At 43.2% G+C, this 12169-nt stretch overlaps 2 protein-coding genes across 2 annotated transcripts in view; both read right to left on the bottom strand.

Annotated features, from left to right (window-relative positions):
* LOC147021817 (receptor tyrosine-protein kinase erbB-4-like) overlaps positions 1 to 12169 on the bottom strand; it is a 504112-nt gene that overhangs the window by 25194 nt on the left and 466749 nt on the right. Inside the window, exon 25 of the mRNA XM_085892208.1 lies at positions 468 to 626. Coding sequence (XP_085748334.1) covers positions 468 to 626 — 159 coding nt within the window. The remainder of the gene's footprint in view (positions 1 to 467; positions 627 to 12169) is intronic.
* Positions 1 to 12169, bottom strand: part of LOC147021819 (uncharacterized) — a 389465-nt gene that overhangs the window by 342134 nt on the left and 35162 nt on the right. The gene's annotated exons all lie outside the window — the stretch shown is intronic.

Raw genomic sequence — 12169 nt, 5'->3', positions numbered from 1 at the left:
AACTATGTCTAGCAAGGTAACAAAGCATGTCCCATAACAGGTACTGCTGCACAATTTTTGGAAAAAGCATCATCTGCAACACAAATGCTTTGTCTTTTGCTTTATTATCACACAGCCAGGACAGTTTTGTAGTTCAGAAAAAAATATGGTTAAAATCCATACTCCAAACCACAACAACACCGGTGTCGTCCTTGCTGTGCAATAACAAGGCAAAAGACTATTTTCCTGTAGCAGATGATGCTTGTTCACTAATCATGTAGCCTGTAATGGTGCACAAGTTGTTACCTTTTTGGACATTCTTGGACAGTTTACCCTCATTTCACATCACTTTCTTCACAGTGAAAAGGTGTGCACTCCTTGGCAGATCGAAAGAAACTGGGATTATGCCGCTGTGGAATTGAGCTAGCATGGAAAGATTCATATTTGGACTGACTCCTATGTGTAAGGCTGTGCCGACTTTCTCTTACCTTTTCAGGGCCATTGGCAGGATGTCGGCCCTTTGCACCAAAGAATATTTGCTGAGGCCTGAGATATTCCTCGGCATCCACGACTCCATCCATCTCCTCATCATGTAGACTACGACGGAAATGACTGTCAGCCAAGCACGGCTGTGGTCCGCTGTCTCCCTGGGATCGGGGAGGAGAAATTATAGATGTTTTTATCTTCAGGACCTAGTATGGCAATGAGCATGCCTGGCTCTCGAATTATCCAAACGGATGTTGATGGAGACGTTTTCCAAACGAGGGGTTTTTCAAAATGTAACTTACATTCTCGACATGCCTAGCAATTTTAAATCTAAGAATTGTCAATCTAGCCAACATACTCTGCAACATGATTGGTGAAAAGTGGTTATGGCACTTCAGAGAGCATGTCCATTTAGACTACAATTACCATTTAATACAACTTTCATGCATGATACTTCAAGGTGAGGATCAATTCAAACTAGGAAGCTGTTATCTATGTTGTGAAGAGAACAATGGTATAACTTGGAAGAAAACAAATTCTTGTCTAACCCTCTGCCAAAACACACCATGTGCAAATTAATGAAAGCTCATGAAATAGGAAAATGCAAATGAGCTTTATTTATTTCTCTCTTCATTTCTGAAGATTTTGGGCAGCATTGTCTTTTCAGAAGACACATTTTTAAGCGTATTTATATTTACCCAATTGGCCGAGCAGATGCACACCAAGTGAGATGATGAGGCAAGCCGGGAGAACAGAGTAGCTAAATGATTTTAGTACCTGGAAAGAGGTCAAGCTAACATTGACAATACTTTTCACATGTACTGTTTAGATTTACAATATTCATGATTTTTTCGTTAAATAACATATGTAATCATTTGGTAAGCATTCACTTTGGAATATTTATGTCATGAATTATAATTTAGATGTACAGGGTGTTTCAAAAACCCGGAATCGTAGGAAACATTTAAAATTTATTTTATTTTATTTTTTAAGACTATGCATTTGAGGTGGATAGGGCGCCGAAGACCGATAAGCCCACCCCACTTGTCCAGATTTAACGTCACTTGACTTTTTTAAGGGGACACCTGAAATCAGTGGCACATAGCATGAGACCACGTACTGTTGAAGATCTGAAGAAAACAATCAAAAAGTAAAGTGCTAAAATCAATGTTACAATGTTAAACGTTCAAATAAACCTACAAACAAAATCTATGATAATATTGATATGTGGATGCATGTCAGTGGCTCTCGCAATTTAAATAATTATTGCAATAAAATTGTGAACTAAATATCTCTATAATTTCAGACTTTTGAAACTCGCTACGTATCACCCAAAATCTAATGTTTGACGATGGTCCACGTGACAAGATATATGCTATATAAGCCACCTCAGGTGATGATTTGAGAAAAGACCTGGAGAACAAAGATAGTCTTGAGAGGAGAGAACCACCGCCATGCAGTGTATGTGGCCCAAGATGTGCGTCATTGGGCTTGTATAACATCACATTCTTCACAGTGACAGGGCATGAGCGCCTTGATTGAACCAAAGAGAGAGGTTTCGCGCAACCACGGAATTGAAAAAGCCTGGAAAGAAACAACTTAGGACCAGCCACCTTCTGAGTGGTTTTCAGCAGGCCCAATACACAGACTGAGCTTGAGCACACAAGGCTTGTGGACTTTTTGTTTTATGAACAGCATCAGAGGTGCTGAAAAAGGCCACCAGTGGAGATGCTCCTGCAAGTAGTATTGCAAAGCAGGCCTCCAGCATGCAGAAAAAAGCAGCTGTGGAGATGCTTATATAATGACTTTGGCAAAAAGTTGTGAATTTTACATACTCTGAAACCCGAACTACGTCTTTAGTAGAGATGAACATTTCTTCACATGTATGTTTGTTCATTTTTTTACATGCTCATATTTCAAACATTTTGCAGACACACATTTACTGAACGTCCATCTGACTGAACATTGACTTTTCGTACTGGCATCAAAAGTCATGGAGGTAAAAAAAAAATTATGGGAGCAATGGATCAACGTACTAAATGGAGCAAAGGGAAAAAAGAGTGGAATGATAACGAATAGATGCACTACAAAGAAAGGAAAGGAATTCTTGCGAGGAGAGGAATTTTTATAGGAAGGAATTTTTATAGGAGAGGAAGAAAGGGGAGGAATTCTTATTTTTGCAAAGTCAACAGGGATGCAGGTAAATCGGGCTGTGATGTCAAAGGACACCATGATTTTGTCATCTTCATTGCAGACATCTTTGACATGCGAGAGGAACTCCTCCGCATTGTGGACCGTGTGAGGTGAATCCGGCACCAAATGCTTGAGGCGATGGAAGAGCCCTTTAGCGAGTTTGTAGATGGGGGCACCTCGTCAGGCTACAATGGGTCAGAGTGGTATTCCATCTTTGTGCACCTTGGGTAGGCTGTAGAACTTTGGTATCACAGAGTGCTCTGGCTGCATTGTCTGTTGTTCCTCTTCTTTCAAGAGGTCCTTCAATCGGAGGTCACGCAACACTTTATTGACCTGTCGATCGATGGTCTTGGTCAGGTTCTCCTCAACTTTGCGAGAAGTGTTCTCATCGTTGAGTGGTGTTTTTTTTTTGGAGACAATGTTGAGGCTCATGTAAGAGCTAATACACAGAACCTGTGACAAGGTAGGAGACCAGAGGGGCAGGAGAGGGAAGCACAAAATAGTGGGGAACAGAGAAAAATAGGAGATCTGTGGAAGGGCGCGGGATGGGGCAGGGAACACGGGATAAACAAGATGGTACTACAGTGACTTACAGGAAGGAGAACAGGTAATTTGAAGTAGGTGGGTATGGGGTGAATTAATGGGGGTAGTAAAGGGTCAAGATTTTGGATGGGGGAAGAGATGACATGGAGGTGAACAGCTGTTTTGAAGACCTGGAGGAAGAGAGTGTGGGAGATTGTTCCAGAGGCAGAAAAAAGAGGAATGAAAGAGGGACGGGAGGAGGTGGAAGATGATCCACGGTCTGGAAGACCTTCAACGAGCAGAACGATGGACAACGTCGAGCGTGTGAAGCAGATGGTGAACGCTGATTGTCGACTCACAGTGCGGATGATTGCTGAGGAACTTTCCATCAACAAGGACACTTTCTGGAACTTCATCACTGAAAATCTCGAAATGCACAAGGTGTGCGCAAAATGGTCCCCAAGCTGTTGTCCGAGGACCAGAAACAGCAACGAGTCACTGTCTGTCAAGACATTATCGAGCGCCTCGAGGATGATCCAGACCTGCTCAGGAGAGTCGTTACTGGCGATGAATCATGGATATTCAAATCCGATCGCGAGACCAAACGGCAGAGTCGTCAGTTGAAAAGTCCAGCATCGCCAAGACCAAAGAAAGCAAGGATGTCGAAGTCAAAGGTCAAGGTGATGTTAATCACGTTTTTAGATCCTCGTGGAGGATCTCTAAGTCTTACTCATGTTGTTGTTCTTGTGGACTTTTTTGTTTCACAGCCTACACTTTTCATCGAAACTTCCTGAAACTTGGCGTATATATGTAAAATACCCTGCGCAGACAATAACGATCTCCGATTTTAGAATTACACGTAGAAAAAAAGTTATGACGTCAAAATATCTCTGCTAATGGCAATCGCCAAAAAATTATCTCCGAAACTAGGCAAGCTTTTTGAATTCTGTTTGTGGGAATCGAACAGGGCATTAGCGAGATGAATTACCGCACACATGATACATCACTATGACGTCATATCAATTTTATGACGTCATTCCTATTTTTTGACATTTTTTGTTTCACAACCCAGAGTTTTCATCGGATTTTCGTGAAACTGGCCATGTATATGCAGAAAGCCCACGCACAGGCATTAACAATCTTCAATTTTGAAAATTCCTCTTAAAAAAAAGTTATGATGTCAAAATATCTCCGCTAATAGAAATCGCTTAAAAAATTATCTTCAAAACTAGGCAAGCTTTTTGAATTCTGTTTGTGAGACTCGAACAGGGCATTAGCAGAGATGAATTACCGTACATATGATACATCACTATGACGTCATATCAATTTTTATGACGTCATTCCTATTTTTGACATTTTTTGTTTCACAACCCACAGTTTTCATCGGATCTTCGTGAAACTTGCCATGTATATGCAGAAAGCCCATGCGCAGTCAGTAACCATCTCCGATTTTGGAAATTCTTCCGAGAAAAAAAGTTGACGTCATTATATCGCCGCTAATTGAAATCGCCTATACCATTATCTCCGAAACTAGGCAAGTTGTTTGAATTTTGTTTGTGGGAATCAAGCCAGGCATTAGCACAGATAATTTATTACAATCGTGATACATCACAATGACGTCATATTCGTTTTTATGACGTCATCATTAAGAGGACGAGGATCTTAGCTCATTTGAGCTTGTTTGACATCAATTGCATTGTCCACTTCGAGTTTCTACCATAGGGTCAAACGGTGAATCAATACGTGTACAAGGAGATCCTCTGGCACCTCATGAGATCAGTCCGGGACAAGAGGAGGGAATTGTAGTAGAACAACACATGGGTGCTCCACCATGACAATGCCCCAGCTCAAAGTGCCCTGAGCATCCCACAGTTTCTGGCAGAAAGGAACGTGCCAACTCTGGAGCAACTGTATTCGCCAGACTTGGCCCCTTGTGATTTTTCCTATTCCCCAAGCTCAAGGGGGTGATCAAAGGGAACCGATTCCCTGATGTGGAGGCCATCAAAAGGGCCGTGAAGACGAAGCTCTGGAGGACTCTAGAAGAAGCCTTCCGGGAGTGCATCGATGTGTGGAAGAAGAGGATGGACAAGTGTGAGAGACTGGAGGGAAACTACTTTGAAGGGGACAAGCTGTGCTTTTAATATATTTTTTGGAATAAAATTTCTGTGAAGTCAGTCCCGTTACTTTTTAGATGGACCATATATATATATATATATATATATATATATATATATATATATATATATATATATATATATATATATATATATATATATATATATATATATATATATATCCTCCCGCGGGGAGGAGTCATGGAAGCGACACTTTTTTAATGATATGATGATGATAGGCTCGGATGATAGGTTAAGGGTTAAAATAGTGCTTTATGGAATTAACTCCAAAATGGCCGATGTGTCCCTTACATCACTCCTCCTCACGGCGCCTCATATATACATATATATATATATATATATATATATATATATATATATATATATATATATATATATATATATATATTTACATACATATTTATATATATATATATATATTCATATACATATACATATATATATATATATATATATATATATATATATTCATATACATATACATATATATATATATATATATATATATATATATATATATATATATTCATATATATATATATATATATTCATATACATATACATATATATATATATATATATATATATATATATTCATATACCTATACATATACATATATATATATATATATATATACATACATATATATATTCATATACATATACATATATATATATATATACATACATATATATATATATATATATATATATATATATATATATATATATATTTATATATATCTTCTTCTTCTTCTTCCTCTTTCGGCTTGCTCCCGCTAGGGGTCGCCACAGCGGACCAACTGTCTCCATTTTGCTCTATCCTCCACATCTTCCATTGACACTCCAACCACCCGCATGTCCGCCCTCACCGCATCCATGAACCTCTTCTTTGGCCTTCCTCTTCTCCTCCTGCCTGGCGGCTCCATCTTCAACATCCTTCTCCCGATATACTCCGTTTCCCTCCTGTGCACATGTCCAAACCATCTCAATCTCGCCTCTCTCACTTTGTCTCCAAACCGTCCTACCTGCGCTGTCCCTCTAATACACTCATTTCTTATCCTGTCCATCCTCGTCACTCCCAACGAGAATCGCAGCATCTTTAACTCTGCCACCTCCAGCTCCGCTTCCTGTCTTTTTGTTAGTGCCACCGCCTCCAAACCATACAACATAGCTGGTCTCACTACCGTCTTGTATACTTTCCCCTTCACTCTTGCAGCTACCCTTCTGTCACAAATCACTCCTGCAACTCTTCTCCACCCACTCCATCCTGCCTGCACTCTCTTTTTCACTTCTCTCCCACACTCTCCGTTACTTTGGACAGTTGATCCCAAGTATTTAAAACAATCCACCTTCCCCACCTCAACTCCTTGCAACTGCACCATACCACCACCCTCCCTCTCATTTACGCACATGTACTCCGTCTTACTCCTACTGACTAACATTCCCCTTCTCTCCAGTGCGTACCTCCACCTCTCAAGGCTCGATTCAGCCTGCTCCCTACTCTCCCTACAGATCATGATGTCATCCGCGAACATCATGGTCCATGGAGAACTCCAGTCTGATCTCGTCCGTCAACCTGTCCATCACCATTGCAAACAGGAAAGGGCTCAGAGTCGATCCTTGGTGCAATCCCACTTTAACCTTAAACCGGTCCGTCATTCCTACCGCACACCTCACCGCTGTCACACTGTCCTCATACATATCCTGCACGATCCTCACATACTTCTCCACCACTCCCGACTTCCTCATACAATGCCACAACTCCTCTCTTGGCACCCTATCATAAGCTTTCTCTAAATCCACAAACACACAATGTAACTCTTTCTGGCCTTCCCTATACTTCTCCATCAACATTCTCAAAGCAAACATCGCATCAGTGGTGCTCTTTCCTGGCATAAACCCATATTGCTGCTCACAGATCGTCACCTCTCCTCTCAACCGAGCTTCCACTACTCTTTCCCACAACTTCATGGTGTGGCTTAACAACTTTATCCCTCTGTAATTTCCACAGCTCTGCACATCACCCTTATTCTTGAAAATCGGAATCAGTACACTTAATCTCCACTCCTCCGGCATCCTCTCACTTTCCAAGACTTTATTAAACAATCTGGTTAACAACCCCACTGCCATCTCTCCTAAGCACTTCCATGCCTCCACTGGTATACCATCTGGGCCAACCGCCTTTCCACTTTTCATCTTCTTCATAGCAGTCCTCACTTCATCCGAACTGATCCACCCCACTTCCAGATTCACTATCTCCGCCTCTTCCAACCTTCTCTCTCTCTCATTTTCTTCATTCATCAGCTCCTCAAAGTACTCCATCCACCTTCTCAACACACTCTCCTCGCTCGTCAGCACATTCCCATTTGCGTCCTTTATCACCCGAACCTGCAGCACATCCTTCCCAGCTCGGTCCCTCTGTCTTGCCAATCGGTATAAATCCTTTTCCCCTTCTTTTGTATCCAGCTTCTCATACAGCTCGTCATATGCCTTTTCCTTGGCCTTTGCCACCTCTCTTTTTGCTTTTCGACGCCACTCCTTATACTCCTGCCGACTTTCTTCATCTCTCTGACTATCCCACTTCTTTTAGCCAACCCCTTCTTCCTTATACTTTCCTGTACTTCCTCATTCCACCACCAAGTCTCCTTATCTTCCTTCCTCTGTCCAGATGTCACACCAAGTACCTTCCGAGCTATCTCCCTCACAACTTCTGCTGTCGTTGCCCAATCATCCCACCCATCTTTACCACCATCCAGCGCCTGTCTCACCTCCTCCCTAAATTTCACGCAACAGTCTTCCTCCTTCAGCTTCCACCATCTGGTCCTTGGTTCAGCCCTCACTCTCTTCCTCAACCTCACCTCGAAAGTCATCCTACAGACCACCAATCGATGCTGTCGAGCTACACTCTCCCCTGCCACAACCTTACAGTCACTAATCTCTTTCAGGTTGCATCTCCTACTTAAGATGTAATCCACCTGTGTGCACTTACCTCCACTCTTGTATGTCACCCTGTGTTCCTCCTTCTTCTTGAAATACGTGTTTACCACTGCCATTTCCATTCTTTTTGCAAACTCGACCACCATTTGCCCTTCCACATTTCTCTTGTTGAGACCGTACCTCCCCATCACCTCCTCATCCTCTTTATTCCCTTCCCCAACATGTCCATTGAAATCTGCTCCAATCACCACTCTTTCATCCTTGGATACACTCTCCACCACTTCATCTAACTCACTCCAGAAATCTTCTTTATATTCCATCTCACACCCCATATGTGGGGCGTATGCACTGATGACATTCATCATCACCCCTTCAATTTCCAACTTCACACTCATCACTCGGTCAGACACCCTCCTCACCTCCAATACCCTCTTGACATGATCTTCCTTCAGGATTATCCCGACACCATTTCTCCTCCCATCCACACCATGGTAGAACAGTTTGAAACCACCTCCAATGCTCCTCGCCTTACTCCCCATCCACTTGGTCTCTTGTACACACAGTATGTCCACCTTTCTTCTCTCCATCATATCAGCCAACTCTCGCCCTTTGCCAGTCATCGTCCCAACATTCAGAGTTCCAACTCTCACCTCCACACTTCTACCCTTCCCCCTCTCCCACTGCCTCCGGACTCGCCTTCCCCGTCTCCTTCTCTTCCTTCGCCCAGCAGTAGCACAATTTCCACTGGTACCCTGCTGACCACCGGTACCGGTGGCGGTCGTTGGTAACCCGGGCCTCGACCGATCCGGTATGGAAATTCGTTTTGTTGTCCGCATAATGATTTGGCATAGGTTTTTGCGCCGGATGCCCTTCCTGACGCAACCCTGGTCGCCTCTTACGACACACAGGGATATGGTACACCTATTCTAACCGGGGCATACACCGGGCCCAGTACAACTGGTGCTCATTTCGCCGACCTCGGAAGGATGGCAGGCTGAGTCAACCCCCTGGTGTTTTCGACTTGGTTTATATATATTTATATATATATATATAGATATATATATATATATATATATATTTATATATATATACACATTATATAAATACATATATATATATATATATATATATATATATATATATACATACATATATTAATTCAGTGTCCCAACGGGGCTTGAACTCAGGACCTCTTGGGTCCCAAGCCACTGCCCTTACCACTGCGCCAACACCAGGCTATATATATATATATATATATATATATATATATATATATATATATATATATATATATATATATATATATATATATATATATATATATATATATATATATATATATATATATATATATATATATATATATATATATTCTTTTTCTTCTTTCCGCTGCTCCCGTCAGGGGTCGCCACAGAGGATTCATCTGTCTCCATTTTGCTCTATCCTCCCCATCTTCCATTGACTCTCGAACCACCCGCATGTCCGCACTCACCGCATCCATGAACCTCTTCTTTGGCCTTCCTCTTCTCCTCCTACCTGGCGGCTCCATCCTCAGCATCCTTCTCCCGATATACTCCGATTCCCTCATGGGGACCTGTCCAAACCATCTCATTCTCGCCTCTCTCACTTTGTCTCCAAGCCATCCTACCTGCGCTGTCCCTCTAATATACTCATTGCTTATCCTGTCAATCCTCGTCACTCCCAACGAGAATCGCAGCATCTTTAACTCTGCCACCTCCAGCGCCGCTTCCTGTGTTTTTGTCAGCGCCACCGCCTCCAAACCATACAACATAGCTGAATTCTCTACCGTCTTATATACTTTCCCCTTCACTCTTGCAGCTACCCTTCTGTCACAAATCAATCCTGCAACTCTTCTCCACCCACTCCATCCTGCCTGCACTCTATTTTTCACTTCTCTACAACACGCCCCATTAATTTGGACAGTTGATCCCAAGTATTTAAACCCATCCACCTTCCCCACCTCAACTCCTTGCAACCGCACCATACCACCACCCTCCCTCTCATTTAGCACATGTACTCTGTCTTAATCCTACTGACTATCATTCCCCTTCTCTGCAGTGCGTACCTCCACCTCTCGAGGCTCGCCTCAGCCTGATCCCTACTTTCCCTACTGATCATGATGTCATCTGCGAAAATCATAGTCCATGGAGACTCCAGTCTGATCTCGTCCGTCAACCTGTCCATCACCATTGCAAACAGGAAAGGGCTCAGAGTCGATCCTTGGTGCAATCCCACTTTTACCTTAAACCGGTCCGTCATTCCTACCGCACACCTCACCGCTGTCACACTGTCCTCATACATATTCTGCACAATCCTTACATACTTCTCCACCACTCCTGACTTCCTCAAACAATGCCACAACTCCTCTCTTGGCACCCTATCAGAAGCTTTCTCTAAATCCACAAAGACACAATGAAACTCCTTCTAGCCTTCCCTATACTTCTCCATCAACATTCTCAAAGCAAGCATCGCATCAGTGGTGCTCTTTCCTGGCATAAACCCATATTGCTGCTCACAAATCATCACCTGTCCTCTCAACCTAGCTTCCAGTACTCTTTCCCACAACTTCATGGTGTGGCTTAACAACTTTATACCTCTGTAATTACCACAGCTCTGCACATCACCCTTGTTCTTGAAAATCGGAACCAGTACACTTAATCTTCATTCCTCCGGCATCCTCTCACTTTCCAAGATTTTATTAATATAAACAATCTGGTTGAAAACCCCACTGCCATCTCGCCTAAACACTTCCATGCCTCCACTGGTATATCATCTGGGCCAACCGCCTTTCCACTCTTCATCCTCTTCATAGCAGTCCTCACTTCATCCTTACTGATCCATCCCACTTCCGGATTCACTATCTCCACCTCTTCCACCTCTTCCATCCATCTCTCTCTCTCTCTCTCTCTCTCTCTCTCTCTCTCTCTCTCTCTCTCTCTCTCTCTCTCTCTCTCTCTCTCTCTCTCTCTCTCTCTCTCTCTCTCTCTCTCTCTCTCTCTCTCTCTCTCTCTCTCTCTCTCTCTCATTATCTTCATTCAGCAGCTCCTCAAAGTACTCCATCCACCTTCTCAACACTCTCCTCGCTTGTCAGCACATTCCCATTTGCATCCTTTATCACCCTAACCTGCAGCACATCCTTCCCAGCTCGGTCCCTCTGTCTTGCCAATCGGTACAAATCCTTTTCCCCTTCTTTTGTATCCAACTTCTCATACAGCTTGCCATATGCCTTTCTTCTCTCCATCATATCAGCCAACTCTCACCCTTTGCCAGTCATAGTCCCAACCTTCAGAGTTCCAACTCTCACCTCCACACTTCTACCCTTCCCCCTCTCCCACTGCCTCTGGACCCACCTTCCCCGTCTCCTTCTCCTCCTTCGCCCAGCAGTTGCACAATTTCCACCGGTACCCTGCTGGCCAATGGTACCGGTGGCGGTCGTTGGTAACCCGGGCCTCGACCGATCCGGTATGGAAATCCGTTTTATTGTCCGCATAATGATTTGGCATAGGTTTTTTTTTTACGCCGGATGCCCTTCCTGACGCAACCCTGGTTACCTCATATGACACACAGGGATATGGTACATCTATTATAACCGGGGCATACACCGAGCCCAGTACACTGGTACTCATTTCGCTGACCTCGGAAGGATGACAGGCTGAGTCAACCCCCTAGTGTATTAATTCAGTGGTACAACGGGGCTTGAACTCAGGACCTTTTGGGTCCCAAGCCACTGCCCTAACCACTGCGCCAACCCCAGGTATTGGTATCACAGATAAATGGTCTTGTCGATGCGAAGACCAATGAAATTTGGTCCACAGGACCCCATATTTAATGTGTGAGAGAGAGAGAGAGAGAGAGAGAGAGAGAGAGAGAGAGAGAGAGAGAGAGAGAGAGAG

This window comes from Eptatretus burgeri, chromosome 8 (assembly GCF_056783735.1).
Source record: "Eptatretus burgeri isolate ZD-2024b chromosome 8, Ebu_testis_v1, whole genome shotgun sequence".
In the NCBI taxonomy this organism is placed as follows: Eukaryota; Metazoa; Chordata; class Myxini; order Myxiniformes; family Myxinidae; genus Eptatretus; species Eptatretus burgeri.
This window is presented reverse-complemented; position numbering and strand designations above follow the sequence as displayed.